Genomic DNA, 24,578 nt, shown 5'->3' with positions numbered 1-24,578 from the left:
AGTGGTTGCCTTGTTATAGTCAACTTGTATTCTGTCTGTTGTACCAAAAGTTATTTCAGTTTCTTCTTATAACATTCCTTGTAAACATGCTCTTTCATTCTGGTTCAGTTTTTGTGCTTTGCTCATGTGCTTTAATTGCTCATTGGAACTCTCTTAAAAAGTATAGACGGAATTTAGCTTGGAGCGTCAAGAGTTTCTGTCAGTGTGGTGTACTTTAGCTTATTAAGTGAAATGTTAGAAATACATTGATTAAATAAAAAAGTAGTCATCCAGGCTTTCCTAGAATTTATTTGTGATATCATAGTTTTTATATAGCTACAGATGGAGTTTTTGTGTTTTTTAAAAATGTGATTGTAAGATTTTTATGTACTTAGCCCTAATATATTTTAGATTGATTCATATTATTTAGGAAAATTTAGAACATTGATTTTGTAATGTTCCATTTAACGATACACTTCTAGTTTACATATTATAATAAAAATGTTGAGGAAATTCTATAGTTTCTGACTCTCTGTGTTGTCCCATTGCTGGTCTCCATGTAGATCATCATCTGTTGCAAACAGAAGCTCCCTAATAAGGGCTGAGAGATTCCTTAATCTGTGTGTATATGATAGGTCGTTAGGAGTTGGCTTAATACTCTGTCCATTTAGCAGAATGTAGGAGATTTTCTCTTAGCATCTATGATCTTTCTAGTCATAGCTTTTTGGCCCAGTAATGATGCTAGATAGTGGCTTTAGCTTGTGGAGCAGGTCTTAAATCCAACCAGAAAGTGGTTTGTTACTCCCATACATTTGTGCCACTATTGAACCAATGGGCATGTCTTGCCAGGCCAGTCATTATTTAGCTCATAGGATTCACAATTGGGTAAGATCAGTGATTACTTTTTCCCTTTGATAACATGCAGGATATCCATCCCTATGCAGAACTTTATTATATACTATATCCTCTTCTCCAGAGGCTCAGGGATCACTATGAGAGAGATGCTGGGAAGAGTGTAAAAACCAGACGTGGGAGATGACTGAAAGCAGACAGCTACAGTGGGACTCACAGCAGTGGGGACACCATGCACAAAGACCTATATAATTCTAAACCAGAACAGACCTCAGCATGGAGAGGAGAGTTGGCCATCAGAGTTTACTGTTAATTATTGTTTCCTTTTATGACAATATAATGCATGTTGCACATTTGTTTATTAATTAGGTTGAGAGTTTAGTCTCCACTGTTAATTCTGCCCTTATTTTTATTTTCAATTTTGAGTGTGTGCGTGTGTGTGTGTGTGTGTGTGTGTGTGTGTGTGTGTGTGTGTGCGCGTGTGTGCGCGTGCGCGCGCCCCCCCCCCTCCCCCCCGAGGCCAGAAAAGGGCATTGGATTCCCTGGTGCTGGAGTTACAGGAAGTTGTAAGATGCCTGATAGGGGTGTTGTTTGGTCATCTCCAAAAGCCAAGAGTGGTAAGTACTCTTACCTGAGCCATATCTTCATCCCTGTTTAGTTTTCTTGAAAGATGCAAAAATTGTATTCATCTGCCAAACTATCACAATATCGAGAAACATGGAAATAATGCTACTTTAAAGTTTTAAAAAAGCTTTTTAATCTAAGGAACATAGTGTTTTTATTTATTAATTTAAAGGAAAACTAGTAATGTGGCCAAAAATATTTTATTGTAGTAGCAAGAACTTGAAGAGTGTTTTGTCTGTTCCCAAATAATTTTTTTTTAATTTTTATTTTGCAATACAATTCAGTTCTACATATCAGCCACAGATTCCCTTGTTCTCCCCCCTCCCCCCCCTCACCTTCCCCCCAGCCCGCCCCCCATTCCAATCTCCTCCAGGGCAAAGCCTTCCCCACAGACTGAGATCAACCTGGTAGACTCAGTCCAGGTAGGTCCAGTCCCCTCCTCCCAGGCCGAGCCAAGGGACCCTGCATAGGCCCCAGGTTTCAAACAGCCGACTCATGCAGTGAGCACAGGACCCAGTGCCACTGCCTGGATGCCTCCCAAACAGATCAGGCCAATCAACTGTCTCACCCACTCAGAGGGCCTGATCCAGTTGGTGACCCCTCAGCCATTGGTTCATATTTCATGTGTTTCCGTTTGTTTGGCTATTTGTCTCTGTGCTTTATCCAACCTTGGTCTCAACAATTCTCGCTCATATAAACCCTCCTCATTCTCGTTAATTGGACTCCCAGAGATCCACCTGGGGCCTAGTCATGGATCTCTGCATCCAGATCCCTCAGTAGTTGGATGAGGTTTCTAGCACGACAATTAGGGTGTTTGGCCATCCCATCACCAGAGTAGGTCAGTTCGGACTGTCTCTCGACCATTGCCAGCAGTCTGTTGTGGGGGTATCTTTGTGGATTTCTGTGGGCCTCTCTAGCACTTTGTTTCTTCCTATTCTCATGTGGTCTTCATTTACCATGGTCTCCTATTCCTTGTTCTCCCTCTCTGTTGTTGATCCAGCTGGGATCTCCCACTCACCCAAGCTCTCTTTCCCTTGACCCTCGCCCTTCACTACCCCCACTCATGTCCAGGCTGTTCATGTAGATCTCATTCCATTTCTCTGTCATTGGGCGATCCCTGTGTCTTTCTTGGGGTCCTGTTTTCCAGGTAGCCTGCCTGGTGATGTGAGTAGCAGTCCAGTCATCCTTGTTCCACATCTAGTATCCTGTTATGAGTGAGTACATACCATGTTTGTCTTTCTGAGTCTGGGATACCTCACTCAGGATGATTTTTTCTAGATCCATCCATTTGTCTGCAAACCTCATGATGTCATTGTTTTTCTCTGCTGAGTAGTATTCCATTGTGTATATGTACCACATTTTGTTTATCCATTCTTCAGTTGAAGGGCATCTAGGTTATTTCCATGTTCTGGCTATTACAAACAATGCTGATATGAACATAGCTGAACAAGTGCTCTTGTGGTGTGGTTGAGCATTCCTTGGGTATATGCCCAAGAGTGGTATAGCTGGATCTTGGGGGAGATGGATTCCCAATTTTCTAAGAAATCGCCATATTGATTTCCAAAGTGGCTGTACAAGCTTGCATTCCCACCAGCAGTGGAGGAGAGTTCCCCTAGCTCCACATCCTCTCCAGCATAAGGTGTCTTCAGTGTTTTTGATCTTAGCGATTCTGACAGGCGTAAGGTGGTATCTCAGAGTTGTTTTGATTTGCATTTCCCTGATGATTAGGGATGTTGAGCAATTCCTTAAATGTCTTTCAGCCATTTGAGTTTCCTCTGTTGAGAATTCTCTGTTTAGTTCTATAGCCCATTTCTTAATTGGACTGTTGGGCATTTTGATGTCTAATTTCTTGAGTTCCTTATATATTCTGGATATCAGTCCTCTGTCAGATGTGGGATTGGTGAATATCTTTTCCCATTCTGTAGGCTGTCGCTTTGCTTTGTTGACCGTATCCTTTGCCCTACAAAAGCTTCTCAGTTTCAAGAGGTCCCATTGATTGATTGTTTCTCTCAGTGTCTGTGCTACTGGTGTTCTATTTAGAAAGTGGTCTCCTATGCCAATGCGTTCAAGACTATTTCCTACTTTCTCTTCTAGCAGGTTCAGAGTAGCTGGATTTATGTTGAGGTCCTTGATCCACTTCGACTTAAGTTTTGTGCACGGTGATAGATATGGATCTATTTGCAGCCTTCTACATGTTGATATCCAGTTTTGCCAGCACCATTTGTTGAAGATGCTTTCCTTTTTCCATTGTAAACTTTTGGCTTCTTTGTCAAAAATTATTTGTTCATAGGTGTGCGGATTAATGTCAGGGTCTTCAATTCGATTCCATTGGTCCACATGTCGATTTTTATGCCAGTACCAAGCTGTTTTTATTACTGTAGCTCTATAGTACAGCTTGAAGTCAGGGATCGTGATGCCTCCAGAGGTTGTTTTATTGTACAGGATTCTTTTGGCTATCCTGGGTTTTTTGTTTTTCCATATGAAGTTGAGTATTATTCTTTCCAGGTCTGTGAAGAATTGTGTTGGTATTTTGATGGGGATTGCATTGAATCTGTAGATTGCTTTTGGTAAGATTGCCATTTTTACTATGTTAGTTCTGCCTATCCATGAGCATGGGAGATCTTTCCATTTTCTGACATCTTCTTCAATTTCTTTTTTCAGGGACTTAAAGTTCTTGTCATATAGGTCCTTCACTTGCTTGGTTAGTATTACCCCAAGGTATTTTATGTCATTTGTGGCTATAGTAAAGGGTGATGTATCTCTGATTTCCTTCTCCGCTTTTTTGTCCATTGTATATAGGAGGGCTACTGATTTTTTGGAGTTGATCTTGTATCCTGCTATGTTGCTGAAGGTGTTTATAAGCTGTATCAGTTCCTTGGTGGAATCTTTGGGGTTGCTCAAGTATACTATCATGTCATCTGCAAATAGGGAAAGCTTGACTTCTTCCTTTCCAATTTGTATCCCCTTAATCTCCTTATGTTGTCTTATTGCTCTGGCTAGAACTTCAAGTACTATATTGAATAAGTATGGGGAGAGCGGACAGCCTTGCCTCGTTCCTGATTTTAGTGGAATTGCTTTGAGTTTCTCTCCATTTAATTTGATGTTGGCTGTTGGCTTGCTGTAAATTGCCTTTATTATGTTTAGGTATGTTCCCTGTATTCCTGATCGCTCCAAGACCTTTATCATGAAGGGGTGTTGGATTTTGTCAAATGCCTTTTCAGCATCTAGTGAGATGATCATGTGGTTTTTTTCTTTGAGTTTGTTTATATGGTGTATCACATTGACAGACTTTCGTATGTTGAACCATCCTTGCATCCCTGGAATGAATCCTACTTGATCATGGTGGATAATTGTTTTGATGTGGTCTTGGAGTCTGTTTGCCAGTATTTTATTGAGTATTTTTGCATCAATGTTCATGAGGGAGATCGGTCTGTAGTTCTCTTTCTTTGTTGTATCCTTGTTTGGTTTGGGAATCAGGGTAATTGTAGCCTCATAGAAGGAGTTTGGTAATGTTCCTTCTGTTTCTATTGTATGGAACAATTTAGAGAGTATTGGTATTAACTCTTCTTTGAAGATCTGGTAGAATTCTGCACTGAAACCATCTGGTCCTGGGCTTTTTTTGGTTGGGAGACTTTTAATGACTGTTTCTATTTCGTTAGGGGTTATTGGACTATTTAAATAGTTTATCTGGTCTTGATTTAATTTAGGTATGTGGTACCTATCCAGAAAATTATCCATTTCTTTTAGGTTTTCCAGTTTTGTGGAATAGAGGTTTTTGAAGTATGACCTGATGATTCTCTGGATTTCCTCAATGTCTGTTGTTATGTCCCCCTTTTCATTTCTGATTTTGTTGATTTGGATGCTCTCTCTCTGTCTTTTGGTTAGTTTGGATAAGGGCTTGTCTATCTTGTTGATTTTCTCAAAGAACCAACTCTTTGTTTCATTAATTTTTTGTATTGTTCTCTTTGTTTCTATTTTATTGATTTCAGCTCTCACTTTGATAATTTCCTGGCATCTATTTTTCCTGGGAGACTTTGCTTCTTCCTGTTCTAGAACTTTCAGGTGTGCTGTTAAGTCACTAGTGTGAGATTTCTCCAGCTTATTTATGTGGGCGTTTAGTGCTATGAATTTCCCTCTTAGTACTGCTTTCATAGTGTCCCATAGGTTTGGATATGTGGTGTCTTCATTTTCGTTGATCTCTAGGAAGTCTTTAATTTCTTTCTTTATTTCTTCCTTAACCCATTGGTGATTCAGGTGGGTATTGTTCAGTTTCCATGAGATTGTAGGTTTTCTGTAGTTTTTGTTGTTGTTGAAATCCAACTTTAGACCATGGTGGTCTGATAGAACACAGGAGGTTATTTCAATTGTTTTGTATCTGTTTAGATTTGTTTTGTGACCAAGTATGTGGTCGATTTTAGAGAAGGTTCCATGGGGTGCTGAGAAGAAGGTATATTCTTTTTTGTTAGGATGGAATGTTCTGTAGATGTCGATTAAGTCCATTTGAGTCATGACATCAGTTAAGTCCTTTATTTCTCTGTTAAGTTTCGATTTGGGGGATCTGTCCAGTGGTGAAAGTGGGGTGTTGAGGTCTCCCACTATTAATGTGTGAGGTTTTATATGTGATTTAAGCTTTAATAATGTTTCTTTTACATATGTGGGTGCCCTTGTGTTTGGGGCATAAATGTTCAGAATTGAGACTTCATCTTGGTGGATCTTTCCTGTGATGAGTATGTAATGCCCTTCTTGATCTCTTTTGATTGATTTTAGTTTGAAGTCTATTTTGCTGGATATCAGGATGGCTACACCCGCTTGTTTCTTAAGACCGTTTGATTGGAAAGTCTTTTCCCAGCCTTTTATTTTTAGGTAGTGTCTATCTTTGAATTTGAGATGTGTTTCTTGTATGCAGCAGAAAGATGGGTCCTGCTTTCGTATCCATTCTGTAAGCCTATGTCTTTTTATAGGTGAATTAAGTCCATTGATATTGAGGGATATTAATGTCCAGTGATTGTTCATTCCTGTTATTTTTTGGTGGTGATTTGTGTGTACTTTTCTTCGTTGGGGTCTACTGCTGTGGCTTTATCTATTGCCTGTGTTTTCGAGGTTGTATCTGACTTCCTTAGGTTGGAATTTTCCTTCTAGTGCTTTCTGTTGGGCTGGGTTTGTGGATAAATATTGTTTAAATCTGGCTTTGTCATGGAATGTCTTGTTCACTCCATCTATGATGATTGAAAGTTTTGCTGGGTATATTAGTCTAGGCTGACTTCCATGGTCTCTTAATGTCTGCATTACATCTGTCCAGGACCTTCTGGCTTTCAAAGTCTCCATTGAGAAATCGGGTGTTATTCTGATAGGTTTGCCTTTATATGTCACTTGGCCTTTTTCCTTTGCTGCTCTTAATATTCTTTCTTTATTCTGTACGTTTAATTGTTTAATTATTGTGTGGCGAGGGGACTTTTTTTGGGGGTCTAGTCTGTTTGGTGTTCTATAGGCTTTCTGTATCTTCATAGGCATTTCCTTCTTTAAGTTGGGAAAGTTTTCTTCTATGATCTTGTTGAATATATTTTCTGTGCCCTTGAGTTGGTATTCTTCTTCTTCTACCCCTATTATTCGTAGGTTTGGTCTTTTCATGGTGTCCCAAATTTCTTGGACATTTTGGTTCATGACTTTGTTGACTTTAGTGTTTTCTTTGACTGATGAATCTATTTCTTCTATTGTATCTTCAACACTAGAGATCCTCTCTTCCATCTCTTGCATTCTGTTGATTATACTTGCATCTGAAGTTCCCAATCGTTTTCTCAGATTTTCTATTTCCAGCATTCCCTCTGTTTGTGTCTTCTTCATTTTTTCTATTTCCCTTTTCAGGTCTTGGACTGTTTCCTTCATTTGTTTCATTGATTTTTTCTTGATTTTCTTTCAGTATTTTATTGTTCTCTTCCAGGACTTTTTTGATTTCTTCTAATTTGTTTGCCCTTTCCTCTAGTTGTTTACAGCGTTCTTCACATTTTTTTGTCTTTTCCTCTACACGAGCCTCTAGCTTTTTCATGATGACATTCATAAGGCTATTTTCTTCTGCTTCTTCCAATTTCTGATGTTCAGGTCTAGGTGTTGGAGGAGGGCTAGGGCCTGGTGATGGTGTATTGCTATTCATTTTGTTGTATGTGTTTCTGCCTTGACGTCTGCCCATCTCCTTGTGGTTCGTTCTTGGCCTTATCTGCACACTTGGTTCAGACAGAGCTGACAGATTCAGGAAGTCTCTCTCTCTTGTCCAGATGGGAGCTCTCTTGTCCAAATTGGAAGTCCGGGGCAGGATGGGAGCTCTTGTTCAGAAGGGAAGTCCGGGGGAGGATGGGTGCTCCCCCCCCCCCTCTCTCTCTCTCTCTCTCTCCCTCTCTCTCCCTCTCTCTCCCTCTCTCCCTCTCCCCTCCAGCTGGGGGCCAGCCTCTAAGTCTCAGGAAGAGGCTTGGGGCTCAGGCGGATGGGCGTGGGGGCAGGGCGTGGAGACTGCAGGGTCTGCCAGGGGTCTTGGAGAAGGGGATCCTTCCCGGTGGGGCTAGAAGGGAACCTGCCCGGGGACCAGAACCTGGGGCCAAGTTGGGCAGGTCTTCCCTGGAGTGGCTGGTGCCCAGGGATGGGGTCCGGGCAAGCTAGGGCACTCACCTGTGCTTCAGAAGGGAAGTCCTGGGCAAGATGGGAGCTGGGGGCCGGCCTCTAAGTCTCAGGAAGAGGCTTGGGGCTCAGGCGGATGGGCGTGGGGGCAGGGCATGGAGACTGCAGGGTCTGCCAGGGATCTTGGAGAAGGGGATCCTTCCCGGTGGGGCTAGAAGGGAACCTGCCCAGGGACCAGAACCAATTTTAATAGATATGACTATAATATTTATTAGCACTGGGCATATGTGACCTGTTGAACAGCACCTGAATAGGAGAGTGAGGATTAAGAAAAGAAAGAGACATAGGATAGATTCCAGAAAACTGTTAGTGAATACTGCAGCCTGGAGTTTATACTGCCCAGTGCTTATATACAGCTTAGAAATAGGAAAAGGAGCATCAGAAAAGAATACTTCATTGTTACAAATTTCTTTATCTGAAAGTACATTGGGTTCAAGGAATAGTCAAACAACTTCCCTGTTCTCAAGGAGGTAACATATGTGCTGTTTTTCTTGGCAAAACATCCTGTTTGTCCTATTTCAGCAAGGTTAGCAAAACAAGTGTGCACTTTTGAGCCATCAGACCAAGATGGAGTCACTAAAGCTCCCACACACATACTTAGTTCCAGCACTTGGGAATCTGAGGTGTGAAGTTTGAAATTGGAGGCCATATAGCTTTTCAGAAAGACTTGCTGTTTAAAGCAAAATAACAACAGCAGCAAGGTAAAATTCCTTAAGTGGCACCTGCTGAGGGAAGCATATCAGCTGTATCTATTAGGTCTTAATTAAATCTTTGATCCTGTAGTTCACTCTTTCATTAGTAGCTGCATTCTTCTAGGTTTTAAAAACTTCTTTGATAGATATCTCTCTGTACTCTCCTCCCTCTTTGCTTCTTAATTTGGTGGTCTCGGGTACTTGTGTTAGTATATTGAACAATGATCCAGACAGCTGTACCTTTGCAAACAGTAGTCAGTGCCACGCTAGTTTGCAGTGCAGATCTTGACTGAGGAAGTGCACCTGTTCTTGGAGTGGATGGATGTGGCAGGTGTTACAGAAAAACATAATTTTGGATAGTTGTTAAATCTGATAGCAGCTTATCACAGCATTTTGCTAAGATTCTTTGGGAGTTACAGAAGCCTTGTGTTCAGAACAGAGTCATTTTTTATTTTTTGTTTTGTCAATCACAGGAATCTCTGTGCCATTATTCCATGTTATTTCATTAGAAATTAGTTTCCAAGTATGCTGGTGGTTTCCTAAAATGATTGTCTAAAAAAATTCTTATTAGAATTTGCCATGTGTGAACAACACAGTTTGGATTAAGTAACTGAATGACTAAGAATATATGTAAGGCTAGCTCTGGCAGGATTAAATATTTTCTTATAGAAGAAATTACCTCATGTTAAAATTTCACAGAATTTTTAAGACTTGAGGGAATTTAAAGAGTAGTCCATACTGTATATAGAGTGTGTTTCCTACTATAGTTTGTGTGTGTGTGTGTGTGTGTGTGTGTGTGTGTGTGTGTGTGTGTGTTGCATTGGGGATTATGATATAGATACGTATTGTGTTATCACTGCCCTCCACCCATCCTCCTCTTTCTATAGAAAGGTCTTTAATACTATTCTTGAATTTTGAGGCAGGGCTTGTGTCTAACAACAGTCCAAAATAATCATTTAAAATGTTTTATGGAAAAGTTGGCATGAATGTAGAGATTGTATAGCTAGGGAGGAAGTAAAATGGGAAACTATATTATATCAATGGACACTGTATACATGTGTTGAAATATCATAGTGACCCCCATTAACTTGTACAAAGAATAATATGAAAAAGGGAAATTCTCATACAAGGAATTTGTATGAGAAATACAAATATTAAGCAATATTTAAATTACTCTCAGCACTTCAGGCAGTTGTGGCTCATAAACATCTTTCTTGTAGCTTCATTGATATAATTTTTCATATATTTAAAATGTATAAATCATGAGTTCTCATATATGCACAGATACATGCAATTATGACATTTTTTTCCTACTCTTAAATCATCTAAAAAGGAATCTTAGGCTTTTTTCCTCTTACGTTTCACTTCCACCATCCTTAACCAATTTCTGTCTCTAGAGATTTCCCTATTTTGGACATTTTACATAACTGGAATCAGTCATACAATACAATCTGAGTGATTTTTTTTTTTATGCTTAACAGAATGTTTTCAATGTTCCTGTTGTATGCTACTTCATTGCTTTTATCACTAAACAGAATTCCATTTTATGTATTATATCTATATCTCGTGTGTGCATGTGTGTGTGTATGTATGTATGTATGTATGTATGTATGTATGTATGTATGTTGTGTGTATCACCTTTTGTTCATCCATTCATCATTTGCTAAACTTTTGGGTGATCTTTACTTTCTGACTATGCAGACTAACCGTAGTTATATACATATTTTGTTTGTATTCATAATTTACTTTTCTTGTATATATAACAGTTTGAATTGTAAAGTTCTAAAGTATTTTTATGCCCACTTTACTGAGGAACCAGCATATTATTTTCTCAGTAGCTGCACAACATATGAAAATTCCAGATTTCCCGCATTTTTTTAATACTTGGTGTTATCTATTTCTGAGCCTTTCTAGTTGATGTTAAGTGGTAGGCCATTGTGATTTTGATCTATCTTTTCCTCAGGCTGTATCATATTGGGTGTCATCATACTTAGCATATATTGGCATGTATTTCATAGAGAACTTAAATGCCTTGTGCTTTTGTTTTGTTTTACTGCTCCTGAATTATGCTTTCTTTATATGTTGTGAACAAAAGCATCTTGTCAGATGTGTATATGCAAATATTGTTTTCTGTTACATTCCTTGTCTTTTTACTTTCTTGAATGTATTCTTGGAAGCATAAACTTGCCTTATTTACTTCCGATGCAGTATTTAGGCATCCTTTCCATGAAGATTTATTTCTGTTGTCTTTTTAGAGTTTTATAGTTTTAGATTTTCAGGCATTTAGGCCATTGATTCGTTTTGAGTTGATTTTTGTTTGTGTTTTGAGATAATGGTCTAGCTCCTTCTTCCTTGTCCTTCCCCTTCTCTCTCCTTTCCTTTCTCCTCTCTCTCCTCTTTTCTCTGCTTATTCCAATGTTGCTTATTGAAAGACTGTTTCTTCCCCTTGCCTTGACACTCTTCAGAAATCAATTTACCATAGACACATAAGAGTTTTTATTGTTGTTTTGTCTTGTTTTTCTGGACTCTGAGTTCTATTCAACATGGTGTTTATCCTTGAGGCACTATGGCATAATTTTGATTACTTTGTTGTAAATCTAGGGACCTAAACTGTCTTTTTCACCCTCCTCCCAAGATTTTTTTTTTCACTATTCTGGGTTTCTTCCAATTCCATATGAATTTTAGAGTCATCTTGCTACTTCCTGATAAGCCAGCAGGGACTTCGAGAGACATGGCATTGAGTCTAAGGACTAATATAGGTTGTATCAAAAATCTTAATATTATGTACTCTGGTTCATAGATGTTGATTTTAAAATTTACTTAGGATTTTAGTTTCATTCAGTTGTATTTTATAGTTTCAGTGAGAACGTCTTACTCTTCCTTTTTTAAAAAATTTATTCCTAAGTAATTTTTGATGACATTGTAGAAGGATTTGCTTCCTTAATTTTTATTTTCAGATCATTCATTGTTAGTACAGGATGCAGTTGATTTTTATATATTGATCTTGTGAAATTTTGAAGAAAGTATTAGTTCCAGCAGTATTTTCTCTATGCAAGATTATGTCATCTGTGAATAAAATAGTTTTATTTCTTCTTTTTCTATCTAGATGTCCTCTATATCTTTTTCTTGCCTAAATGCCCTGGCTAGAACCTCCACTGCAATGTTGAATAGAAGTGGTGAGTTGAGACTTTCTTGTCTTATTTCTGATCTTCATGACTAAGCACTTACTTTACTTTTATGAAATGATGCCATAGTTAGCTACGAGTTTTCATAGGTGTCCTGTATGAAACTTTAGAGCTTCCATTATTACTGGAGTATTTTTTGCTTACAAAAGAATAAAATTGTCTTTTTCTTATGTTTAATTGCACAATTTGCTTTAATTTCATTGATAAGGTATATCAGTTGATTTTTGTTCTGTTGAGTTAGTCTTGTATTGCTGACATTGGTTTCGCTTTGTCATGATGTCTAACGTCTGTTGTCTGTCCATCTATCTAATCTTAAAGTTAAGACATTTGAATATGTTATTGGGTTTATTTTGCAAGTATTTCATGGATACTTTCTGTTCCCATATTCCTAAGTCATTGATCTGTAGTTTTGTTGTTATACATTTGGCTTTTGGTGATCCTGGTATTGGCTTTGAAAATCAACTTAGAAATGTTTTTGTAGATTCTTATTTTGTGCATTTTGTTAAGAACTGGTGTTAACCTTTTTAAAGATTTAGTAGAAGTCACCAGTAGAATTTAATTTCTCCATAAATTGGTTGGCTCTCAGTGAATTCTGGACTGGTTTTGGTCACTAATCATCCTTTCCCTTGTTACAAGTCTATATAGATGGTCTGTAAATTCTTGAGTTAGTTTTTGAACATTGTATCTTTGTCATACATAATACATTCCAGTCTTTTTTCCCCTTTGTTAATCTAGTTTTAATGTGTCTTGGTTTTCTTGGTTCTCTCTATTGTTTTTCTGTGCTCTGTTTCATTCATTTGTGTTGAGTACTTACTATTTTCTTTTTCTGGTATCTTAGGGTTGAAAATGAAATTCTTGATTTGGATGCTTTTTAAAGGGGAATGTGTGGCCATAAATTCCTTTTAAGCACTGTTTTAACTACATTAAATAAAATTTGCTCTGTATTTACTCTGACTTTTACATGCTGGCATAGCTGATAATATCCACCTCCAACTGTCTCAGACTTGTATTTACATCCTAAAGTGTATGTTTGTATTTTCATAAATCTTTGGACCAATTGGTTATTACGTTTGTTTACTTAATTATCACATATTTGAGAATTCTTCAGATTGTTTTATTATTGATTTCTAATTTTATTTGTGTTTACTGAACATACTTTGGATTACTTCTCTTTGAAATGTATTGAGGCTTATTTTGGAGTCTGTCATATGAACTGTCATGGGAAACATTTCATGCTTTTGTTCTATGATCTGTTAGCTAGAACCCTATTAGGCTTAGTTGGTTTGTAGTGTTCCCCAAATAGCTATTTTCTTATTAATACTCTGCTTATGATTAAAACAGCACCATTGTGGAACATGTGGTACTATAATTAGACTATCGGTCTTTATACTATTACTGTACAAGCCAATGAACAGAAGTAAGAATTAAACCTTTTTGTGTACTTTGTACTCCTTCTTTTTTAATTGAACTGAGAAAGGGCATATTCTAAAAGGATCACCCTAGCTACTGACTTGGTGAAGATACTTGCTAACTAATGCTGATCACTTATGAGGTAGGTACTATTGCAAACATTTTAATCAGTATGCTAGGTGTTTGATTCCGTGCATGACAATGAATGCACTGTCAGGAACAATATACTACAGTTTGACACAGCTATGGGTTGTGTCTCCAGAAGTTCAAGTGGTAAAGGTTGTATCACAAGGGTAATTTTGTTGTAAGGTAAGAACCGTGGGAGGTCTGTAGGTATTGAGAGTGCCCTTGAAGGAGAGTATGGGAGCCCCATACATGTCTACCTGTCAGTCTCAGTTGCTGCATGTCCTGGATCATGGTGATAGTGGTCTTGTCCTACAGAATCCTTTTGTGATGTGCTACTTTCATTGGATGCCAAAATCATAGTGCTACCAGAATTGCAAGACAAAACAAATTCTTTCTCTTCCTAAATTAGTAGCCCTAGTTATTGTGTAAAGTAATATGATACCTATGAATGCAGGTGACATTTTGACTGCAGTGTATGGGGACATTGTGTCCTCAGGTATACTGTGTACAGTTCCTGCGATCACCTGCATGGCCTTGTACCTGAAATTTGAGTAAATATTTTTGTTGGAGGATGTAGCAGAATGAATGACCTTCCCTGACCCATAGAAGAAATCTTTGAAATTAGAAGTAATGTTATGCCCAGATTGGGACCCCAAAGACATCACCACAGACCTTAGGTACAGAATGCAAAAGTAAGGTTTATTTCTGTTTACAAGCCGCGGGCAGGGAAGCTTGATCCAAAGCACTCACTCGTAGTAACTGTGAGGCCAGGAGGAACTTGCTTTTTCTTTGTGTGGCTAGCTTTTTAAAGGCAAAATCCACCAGACCTTCAGGGGGGTTGGGGGAGTTTTGCACGGGTGCAACTCGGATTGGTTTATTTTTATCTCTGTTCTGTCTTAATTGGGTGAGGGTATGTAACTTTTGAATTTACTGGTTGGTGGTTACAATTTATTACTTTGGGGGCAGTCCAGCACAAGTCCCAGGCTTTGTCCTTGAGCCACCATGGAGGCTGGCTGGCCAAGCACGTACTGCACATAACTCTAAGTTGGTGAGGGGCCCCAGACAGTAAACATCTGGCTGAACTTTGAGCAGTCAGAGTGCGTGCAGAAAGGGAGCTACTGCAAGGACTATGTCTTTTGTTCATGGCCTTCCCAGAAACTGCTTGCTCAAGTCTCAGGAAACTGAAATTGAGGCCTGATCTCTGAGAGAAAACTGAGCAGCCTGTTATGGCATCTGCTTGGTCCTTTTAGTAAGAAAAGCAACAGAGTTGTGATCAGGGATATCTCAAAGCTATGGATAGTTTTATAGTTAGTACTCAGAGAGACAACCAATGGCTTTGGAAAGAAAACCATCAGTAGCCCTAGATTTATGTAAGATATAATGATTTAGAAACTTTTTTTTTGGTGAGAATTCATTAGGAAGTTGAAGGTTTCATTTTGTTCAAAAGCAAATTAATAGGTGTTTTTAAAAACATATCTTAATTAGAAGGCATTCTAATCTGTTCTCAGAATGCTGGTTATGATCATATAGATAGTCTTTATGGTATTCACGAATAGCTTCTACTAAGGTGGGTACTTAATGTTCTTAATACAAAGTAAGGTGTGTGTGTGTGTGTGTGTGTGTGTGTGTGTGTGATTGCAGAAAGTGTTCCTTTATTTTCTTGGTACATTTCCAATAAAGGTAGACTATTTTCTATGTGAACGTATTTTTGTTTTTAGTGCCTACTGTTTACTATATGTTTATGACAATTGCTATTGGTTTATAAATCTTGAGCAAAATATTGGAATGCTTAGTAAATGCTCAGCATTTTACATGAAGTTTCTTATTAGCTGCTTATTGTAACATGGCTCAAACATGGATCCTGTGTTAATTTTTTTTTTTTTTAATTTATTTTGCATCCCCACTGAACTTTTCCCTTCCTCCTCTCTTCATATACAACCCCCACTATGTCAGACAGGGTTCCGTCTGGCATGTGATATATGAGGGGAAAAAAAAATCTACTCACACTATAGTTTTATATCTGTTAACTTTTTTCCTCTAAGACAAAATTCTATCAATACAGCTATAACTACATCAGGCATTTAAGGCAGAAATAACAAGTTCTACATCTGTCTACTATATTTCTTTGGGATGAAATCCTGTCTCCATAGCTTCAGTTCCGTCCAGTTCCCTAGCTCATAGTCCTGCTAACGACTAAACTCCTATGCTTCCAGCCTTATCTTCGTCCTCTGTATCCTCTTTCTCCATCTCTGCTACTCTCTACTCCTGGCACTCAGAAAACTCCACCTGAGATCTGCTTACCCTCTATGGAAACTCTGTCTTCCTCTCTTCTCTCTTGCTGTGCCCCTGCCTTTTCTTTCCTTGGGCACATGGTTCTCTGACTCCTCAGGAATGTTAATTCTACCTCTCACCTTGATATGTAAAACCTTTTGTTCTCAGTCAGTTGCTCTGGATAGCTGCTAGGCCTGGGGTCAGGGATGGTCTAAGCTTCATTTGCACAAGAAGCAAAGCTATGAGACTCTAGCCAGCTTGTCTCCTAGGCTCAGCAGGGGAGTTAGTTACCTAGAAATTCAGCAGGTAGTTACCTAGTTAGTTACCTAGAAAATTTTTGGGCATGCAAGACAGTAGAAGACAGCTGAAATATTAAAGGTTGGATAGCACCAAATGTTCATAATAAATGGCTTGCCTCTTGACATACCTTGGCCGGTCAAAGTTCAGCTTTAATACACAGCTGAATCTCTATGATATATTTCTTGCAGTCTGCAAGACCCCACCTCTCCTCCTCTCCTCCTCTCCTCCTCAGTCTCTCTCATCCACTCTTCCTCCATTTCTATTCAGAAAAGGACAGGCTTCTCACGGATATCTACAAAACATGGTATATCAAGTTGTAGTAAGTGTTAGTTTTTCCGCTGCGTTGTGTTCTTACCCTGCAAGGAAATGCCACGAAACACGACAGAATCCGCTAACAAGAGTTTTATTAAAGGTAAAGGGACAGAGAGTGAACAGGCCTGCGGGAGAAGAAGGAGGAACCGGGAACATGGCGCCAGATTTTAAAGGCTGGGCGTGGACAGATCAGTGTCACTATTACACGCAAGCGTGTAGATCACATGGCCACGTTGTGCACCTACGTGGCTAATGGAACGTCACGGATCTTGGTCACATGAGATGCCCTGGCCCGGAAATGGCTATCCTGACCTGGAACTGGCTAGGCAGAAGTGTCTTCCAGGCATATGCAAACATGCCTGACCGTGGGGGCTTGTTGTAAACCTTTCAGTAAGACTAAGCACCTCCGCTTGTATTAAAGCTGGGAAAGGCAATTTAGTATGAGGAGTAGAGACCTAAAAGTCAGCAAAAGAGTCAGAGACAGCCCCTGCTCCCTCTATTAGGAGTCCCACAATAAGACCAAGCTACACATCTGTCATATATGTAGAGTGCTGAGGTCAGTTCCATGCAGGCTCCCTGGTTGTCAGTTCAGTCTCGGTGAACTCCTAGAAGCCCAGGTTGGTTGATTCTGTGGGTTTTTTTGTGATGACCTTGATCTCCTGGGCTCCTGCAATCCTTCTTTCCCCTTTTCTGCAGGATTCACCAAGCTCCATCTTATGTTTGGCTGTGGGTCTCTACATCTGTTTCCACCAATTGCTGCATGAAGCCTCTCTGATGACTACTGGGCTAGGCACTAATCTATGAGTATAGCAGAATATCATTAGGCATCATTACATTGACTTTTTTTTTCTCCAGTCTTATTTGGTTTTATCCTAGGTCTCTGGGCCATCCCCCTTCTGTGTCCTGGCACTCTAGGCAGTGTTAGGGTTGGACTCACTCTCCTGTCATGGGTCTCAGGCTGGAGTAGTCATTGGTTGACTGCTCCTACAATCTCTGTGTCACTCTTACCCCAGCACATCCATAGGCTGGACAGACTGTAGGTCAAAGTTTAGGTGGCTGGGTTAGTGTCCCAGACTTTTTTTTTTTTTTTTAATGTCCAGTTTCTTGAGGTTTTTATATTTTGGAGATCAGCCCTCTGTCAGTTGTGAGGATGGTGAAGATCTTTTTCCATTCTGTAGGCTGCTATTTTGTCCTGTTGATGGTATCCTTTGCCTTACAGAAGCTTTTCAGTTCCCTTTGGTCCCATTTCTTAACTGTCAATTCTAGTATCTGTGCTATTGGTGTTCTATTAAAAAGTTGTATCCTGTGCCAATGTATTCAAGGCTATTCCCACTTTCTCGTCTGTCAGGATTAGTGTATCATGATTTGTTTTGAGGTCTTTGATTCTCTTGGACTTGAGTTTTGTGCAGGGCAATAGATATGTATCTATTCGTATTCTTCTACATACTGACATACATTTAGACTAGTACGATTTGTTGAATATGCTTTTTTTTTTCTTCCATTGTAAAATTTTGGCTTCTTTGTCAAAAATCAGGTGTCCATAGGTGTGTGGATTAACAGCTGGGTCTTCGATTTGATTCCATTAATTTACCTGTTTGTTTTTATGCCAGTACCATGCCATTTTTATTAGTATATCTGTAGTAGAGATTGAAATCTGGGAATGTGATGCCTCTGGAAATTCTTTTATTGTACAAGATTGTTGTAGCTATTCTGGGTTTTTTGTTTTTCCATGTGAAGTTGAGTATCATTTTTTCAAGGTCTGTAAAAAATTGTGTTGGTATTTTAATGGGGATTGCATTGAATCTGTAGATTGCTTTTGATAAGCTAGCACATTTTTACTATGTTAATCCTTTCAATTCATGAGTATGGGAAATCATTCCATCTTCTGATATCTTCTCTAATTTCTGTCTTCAAAGATTTGAAGTTCTTGTCATACAGGTCCTTCATGTGCTTTGTTAGAGTTATGCCAAGATATTGTATATTATTTGTAGCTATTGTGAAGGATGTTGTTTCCCTGATCTCTTGCTTAGCTCTTTTATTGTTTGTATATAGGAGGACTTCTGATGTATTTGAGTTAATCTTATATTCAGCCACTTCACTAAAGGTGTTTATCAGCTGTAGGAGTTCTCTGGTAGAATTTTGGGGGGATGCTTATGTATACTGTCATATCATCTGGGAATAATGATACTTTGACTTCTTCCTTTCCAATTTGTATCCCCTTGATCTCCTTTAGTTGCCTTATTGCTCTAGCTAGAACTTGAGTACTATCTTCAACAGATATACAAAGAGTGGACAGTTTTATCTTGTTCCTGATTTTAGTAGAGTTGCTTTGAGTTTCTCTTCATTTAATTTGATGTTGGCTATTGGCTTGCTGTATATTGCTTTTATTTTGTTTAGGTATGTCCCTTATATCCCTGATCTCTCCAATACTTTTAATCATGAAGAAGTGGTGTTTGATTTTTTCAAAGGCTTTTTCAGCATCCAATGAGATGATCATTTTTTTTTGTTTGTTAGTTTCAGTTTAATTATTTGGTGGATTACATTGACAGATTTTCATGTGTTGAACCATCCCTGAATCTCTGGGATGAAGCCCACTTGATTGCGGTGGATGATCTTTTTGATGTGTTCTTGGATTCGGTTTGCGAGTACTCTAGTGAGTATTTTTATATCTGTGTTCATGAGGGAAATTGGTCTATGTACTGTTTTTTGTTGAGTCTTTGTGTGGTTTGGATATCAGGGTAACTGTAGTCTCATAAAATGAATTTAGCAATGTTCCTTCTATTTTAGTTTTGTAGAATAATTTGAAGAGTATTGGTATTAGCTCTTCTTTGATGGTCTGGTCTAATGCCTGTCCTGAAAACATCCGGTTCTGGTCTTTTTTTAGTTGGGAGACTTTTAATGACTGCTTTTATTTCTTTGGGGGAATATAGCTCCATTTAAATTGATTATCTTGATTTAACTATTTAAGTGATATTTATCAAGAAATTTGTCCATTTCTTTTTAATTTTCCAATTTTGAGTACAGGTTTTTGAAGTATGACCTAAGGATTTTTTGTATTTCCTAGGTGTCTTTTATGTCCACCTTTTTGTATCTGATTTTGTTAATTTGGATATTCTCTCTCTGCCTTTCGGTTAGTTTGGATAAGGATTTGTCTAGCTTATTGTTTTTTTCTCAAAGAACCAACTCTTTGTTTCATTGATTTTTTTTTTTTTGGTATTGTTCCCTTTGTTTCTATTTCATTGATTTCAGCCCTGAGTTTGATTATTTACTGCTGTCTACTAACTACTCTTGGGTATTTCTACTTCTTTTTGTTCTTGATCTTTCAGGTGTGTTGTTAAGTTACTGGTATGAGAATTCTCTAATTTTTTAATGCAGGCACTTAGTGCTGTGAACTTTCCTCTTAGCACTGCTTTCATGGTGTCCTATAAAGTTGGGTGAGTTTTGTATTCATTTTCATTTAATTCTAGGAAGTCTTTAATATCTTTCCTTAATTCTTCCTTGACCTAGTGGTAATTCAGTAGAGAGTTGTTCAGTTTCCATGAGTTTGTAGTCTTTCTGTTGTTTCTGTTTTTGAAATCCAACTTCAATCCATGGTGGTCTAATTGGATACAGGGGGCTATTTCAGTTTTCTTTTATCATTTGAGACTTGTTTTGTTACCTAGTATATGGTCAGTTTTGGAGAAGGTTCCATGAGGTGCTGAGGAGAAGGTATATTCCTTGTGTTTAGGTGAAATGTTAGGTAGATAGATACCTGTTAGGGCCATTTGAGCCATAACGTATGTTAGTTTCATTATTTCTCTGTTTAGTTTCTGTTTGGATGACTTGTCCATTGGTGAGAGTGGGTTAATGAAGTCTACCACTATTCATGTGTGGTGTTCAAGCATTAGTAATTTAAGCTTTAGGAATGTTTCTTTTACAAACGTAGGTGCCATTGCATTTGGGGAATAGATGTTCAGAATTGAGACATCATTCTGGTGATTTTTTCTTTAATGATTATGAAGTGTCCTCTATCTCTTTTGATTAATTTTGGTTTGAGATCTATTTTGTTAGATATTAGTAGAGCTTCACTTGCTTGCTTGCTAGTTCCATTTGTTTGGAAAATCTTAGCCTGGCGGTGGTGGCACACACCTTTAATCCCAGCACTTGGGAAGCAGAGCTAGGTGGATCTCTGTGAGTTCAAGGCCAGCCTGGTCTACAGAGCGAGATCCAGGGCAGGCACCAAAATTACACAGAGAAACCCTGCCTCGAAAAAAAAAAAAACAAAAAAACAAAAAAACCCAGAAACTTTTCCTTCCCTTTACTCTGAGGTAGTGTCTTTGTTTGATGTTTATGTGTATGTTTGCAGTAGAAGGATGGACCCTGTTTTTGTATCCGTTCTGTTAGTCTGTGTCTTTTTATTGGGGAATGGAGTCCATTGATATTGAGAGATTATTTTTTCCTGTTGTGTTGTCGATGGTGGTGGTGGTAATGTGTGTGTGTGTGTTTGTATGTGTATGTGTGTGTGTGTGTTTCCCTTTTTTGAATTTTGCTGGTGTGAGATTATCTATTGCCTGTGTTTATATGGGTGTAGTTAACTTCCTTGTGTTGGAGTTTTCCTTCCAGTACCTTTCTGTAGGGCAGGATTTGTAGATAGATATTGTTTAAATTTGACTTTGTCATGAAATATCTTGTTTTCTCCATCTATAGTAATTGGAAGTTTTGCTGGGTATAGTAAGTAGTCTGAGATGGCATCTATCTTCTCTTAGAGTTTGCAAGGTATCCTCTAGGCTCTTCTGGCTTTTAGAGTCTCTGTTGAGAAAGTCTACCTTTATATGTTACATGGCCTTTTTCCTTTGCATCTTTTAATATTCTTCCTTTCTTCTGTATGTTTAGTGTTTTGATCATTATGTGACAAGGGGACTTTCTTTTCTTATTCAATCTGTTTGATTTTCTGTAAACTTCTTGTACGTTTATAGGCATCTCCTTCTTTAGTTTGGGAAAATTTTCTTCTGCGATTTTGTTAAATATATTTTCTGGGTAATTGAGCTAGGATTATTCTCCTTCTTTTATTCCTATTATTCTTAGATTTAATGTTTTAATAGAGTCCCAGATTTCCTGAATGTTTTGTGTTAGGAGGTTTTTTGATCTAACATTTTTTTTTTTTTTTTACAGATGAATTTATTTATTCTATCATATTGTCAGTGTTTGAGATTCTCTCTTCCATCTCTTGAATTCTGTTGGTGATGCCTACTTTTATTTTCCATTTCCTGAATTGACTCAGTTTTTGTTTTCTTTATTGCTATTTCAGTTTTCATGTCTTAGTGTCCTTCACGCGTTTGTTTTTTCTTGGCTTTCTTGGCATTCTTTAAGGGTCTGTTGATTTCCTCCATTTTTTTATTGTCTTTTCCTCAATTCCTTTAAGGGAATATTTAATCTCTTCTTTAAGGACCTTGATCATCATCATAAAGTTGGTTTCAGTATCATTTTCTTGTGCTTCCACTGTGTTGGAATATTCAGGGCTAGTTGTAGTGGGATAGCTGGGCTCTGGTGGTGACATACTGCCCTGGCCATTGTTGTTTGTGTTCTTGCACTTATGTATAGGAATCTGGATTTGGAGTGATTATAGGTATAGGTGCCAATTTCTGGATGTTTCTTTGTTGGATGGATGTTTTCTTCTTTAGTTTTTGTTTGCTCCCTGTGGTTGAATAGGGGGTTTCTGCCCATATTGGTGGCTGGACTTCTGATGGCCTGGATAGTCTCTGGTCCAGATGGGGGCTGCTGCCTAAGTTTGGGGCTGATATTCTGGTTATGTTGTGTGTGACCTCTGATCTGGCCCAGGGTTCTCTGGGGTTCAGATGCTGGCCTTGCTTCTGGTGGGTAGGAGGCTTCTGCCTGGTTTCATAGAGTTGGCCTAGTCTTTAGGGTTCAGCGTCGTGGTCTGGCCTTTGGGGATCAGGATCTGGCCTTCTACCCAAGGTGTGGGCTGGGATGTGGTGACAAGGAGAGGAGAAGCACTTGGGGTTATGCTGGGAGGAGCAAGTGGGGGTTCATTAGGGTGGTGGCCTACCTGGTTTTCAGGGAGCTGGCCTCTGATGGGAAGGAAGGTTTCTGCCACAGGTGTAGACTGGTCTATGGTAATGAGGAGAGGAGGTGGGTATTGGAGTTATTTCTGGCCAGCTTGAGCAGGTTTGGAGGCAGTATTACCTGGGGTTCAGGATGCTGTTCTGTCCTGTGGTGAAAGAGGAAGCTTCATCCAGAGATGTGGACCAGGAAGTGATGAAGAGGAGATGAGGGGCAGTTGGCGTTATGCTGGGCAGGCAACAGCAGGCTTGGGGGTGATCTTACCTGGTGTTCAGGATGCTGGCCTGGGATCAGGTGACAGGATCCTGTGTTAATTTTTATTTTATTTATTTGTTTATTCATTTATTTCAGCCCGATTGCTTGCTGTTTTCTCTCCTTCCTCTTCTCCTTCCACCCCCGTTAATTTTTTCCTGATTGTTTGTTTGTCTTTAGCTTTTCTCATGTCAGTATTTCTTTCAGTTACTTAGACTTATTATGGGGATTTAGTTGTATTTCTTATTCTTGTCATATGTTAACCATTTTTGAGATGTCTAGATAGCCCTTAAGGTTTTAAAAATCTTAGCATTTGAAGGAGGTTTAACTTCAGTATGTCTTCATCAACAACAAAAACCCTCATCTTTTTTCTGATGAGGGGACCTGGCTATGTAATCTAGGCTGACCTGAAACCTGTGCTCACCCCTTAGTTCTGTGATTTAGACATAGTCCTCTAGACCCTACTAGTTGAACAGTGTATCTCTGTTCTTTGCATATCACAATAGTTTTCTGTCAAATATTCTACTCATATTTAGATTCATATAGTTATCATTTCAAACTTTGCTTTTCTCTTATCTGTATAACCTTGGATAATTTATATAAATTTCGTAAGTTTAGGTTTTGTAAAATCTAATAATATTATTACTTGAATTTGAAATGTTTGTTAGGCCAGATCTTCTTATAGGATTGCTGCTAATAGTTTTGATATATAATGTTTGTATACTGTAGATACCTTTAGAGTTGGTAAGACAGGATCATTCTTCATAATTCATCTTATTTTCCTTTTGCTTATATAACTATTAAACAACAAAATATTTTTTAGTTAATAAATCATATATACTCAATATGAGTTTTGTCTTATGATTTTGTGTATGGATTCTATAACAACAAAATTTTTTCGTTAATTTGACTTTCTCACATGGGAGTGCACAGTGTAACATTTTTGAAAAAGAAGTAGTATATGTATGTCATTTCAGCTCATACTTGAGGAAGCCTGAATCCTTTCTAGAAGAGGCATACTATATAGTGAACTAGTTGAAGGCTCTGAATTCTAACCTTTCTTCTTCTTCCATGACTGAAACCAACTTAATCTTTGACAGCTCCTGCATAGGAAAGTAATATATGAATGAGAACTTTTCTGAACTGTGTTTTAGATTTCAGATTTATTCTGTAAATATCTGTAAGCTTTCATAGCTAATCATGATTGATTAAAATGTTCTAATCTTTTTTTAACTTTATGAGATGACAGCTGTCATAGTAAGCTTTTAGGTAGCTAGTAACTTACAGTCTTTGTAAAAGCCAGAAAAATGTTGAAAAGTAAATTAAATTTTAGAATTTCTTTTGTTTATACTAGAGAAAACTAAGAATAACAGTTTATTCTGGGATGAAGTTATGTATTCCAATTATAATTGTTTTTAAAAAAGAATAATGATCTTTATTATATTATATTATCATAAGTAGTATTTATAAAAGTACTGGATGTTCTTTATCATAGTAGATAAAGAATTTTCTTCTACAAATTACTTTTTAAAATATTGTGTACTGCATATGACTAGCTTGACCTCATTATTTTTTTGCAAGGGATTTTAATATATAAAAGTTCATTTTGTTATTTTCTTTTAAAGCTTTTTGAATTGCTGGGACCTGAAGGACTTGATCTCATTGAGAAGCTCCTCCAGAACAGAATTACAATTGTAGATCGATTTCTTAATTCCTCAACTGATTATAAGTTCCAGGCTCTTCAAGGTAAAAGTCTTGTAGTAATTGTAATTCATAAGAAAAACCCATGTACATAGGGGCAGTATTTACTGGACTTAGTGAGTTATCTGAAAAACATGAAGTTTGGAGG

General features: G+C 38.2%; 1 protein-coding gene across 3 annotated transcripts in view; it reads left to right on the top strand.

The window, feature by feature from the left end:
- Ascc3 (activating signal cointegrator 1 complex subunit 3) overlaps positions 1–24,578 on the top strand; it is a 342,822-nt gene that overhangs the window by 55,335 nt on the left and 262,909 nt on the right. For all 3 annotated transcript variants that reach the window (XM_059272425.1, XM_059272426.1, XM_059272427.1), the window contains exon 5: positions 24,355–24,475. In XM_059272425.1, the coding sequence (XP_059128408.1) occupies positions 24,355–24,475 (121 nt within the window). The remainder of the gene's footprint in view (positions 1–24,354; positions 24,476–24,578) is intronic.

This window comes from Peromyscus eremicus, chromosome 8b, assembly GCF_949786415.1.
Source record: "Peromyscus eremicus chromosome 8b, PerEre_H2_v1, whole genome shotgun sequence".
NCBI classification, from domain to species: Eukaryota; Metazoa; Chordata; class Mammalia; order Rodentia; family Cricetidae; genus Peromyscus; species Peromyscus eremicus.
The sequence above is the reverse complement of the archived record's forward strand: the minus strand, read 5'-3'. Positions and strand labels throughout refer to the sequence as shown.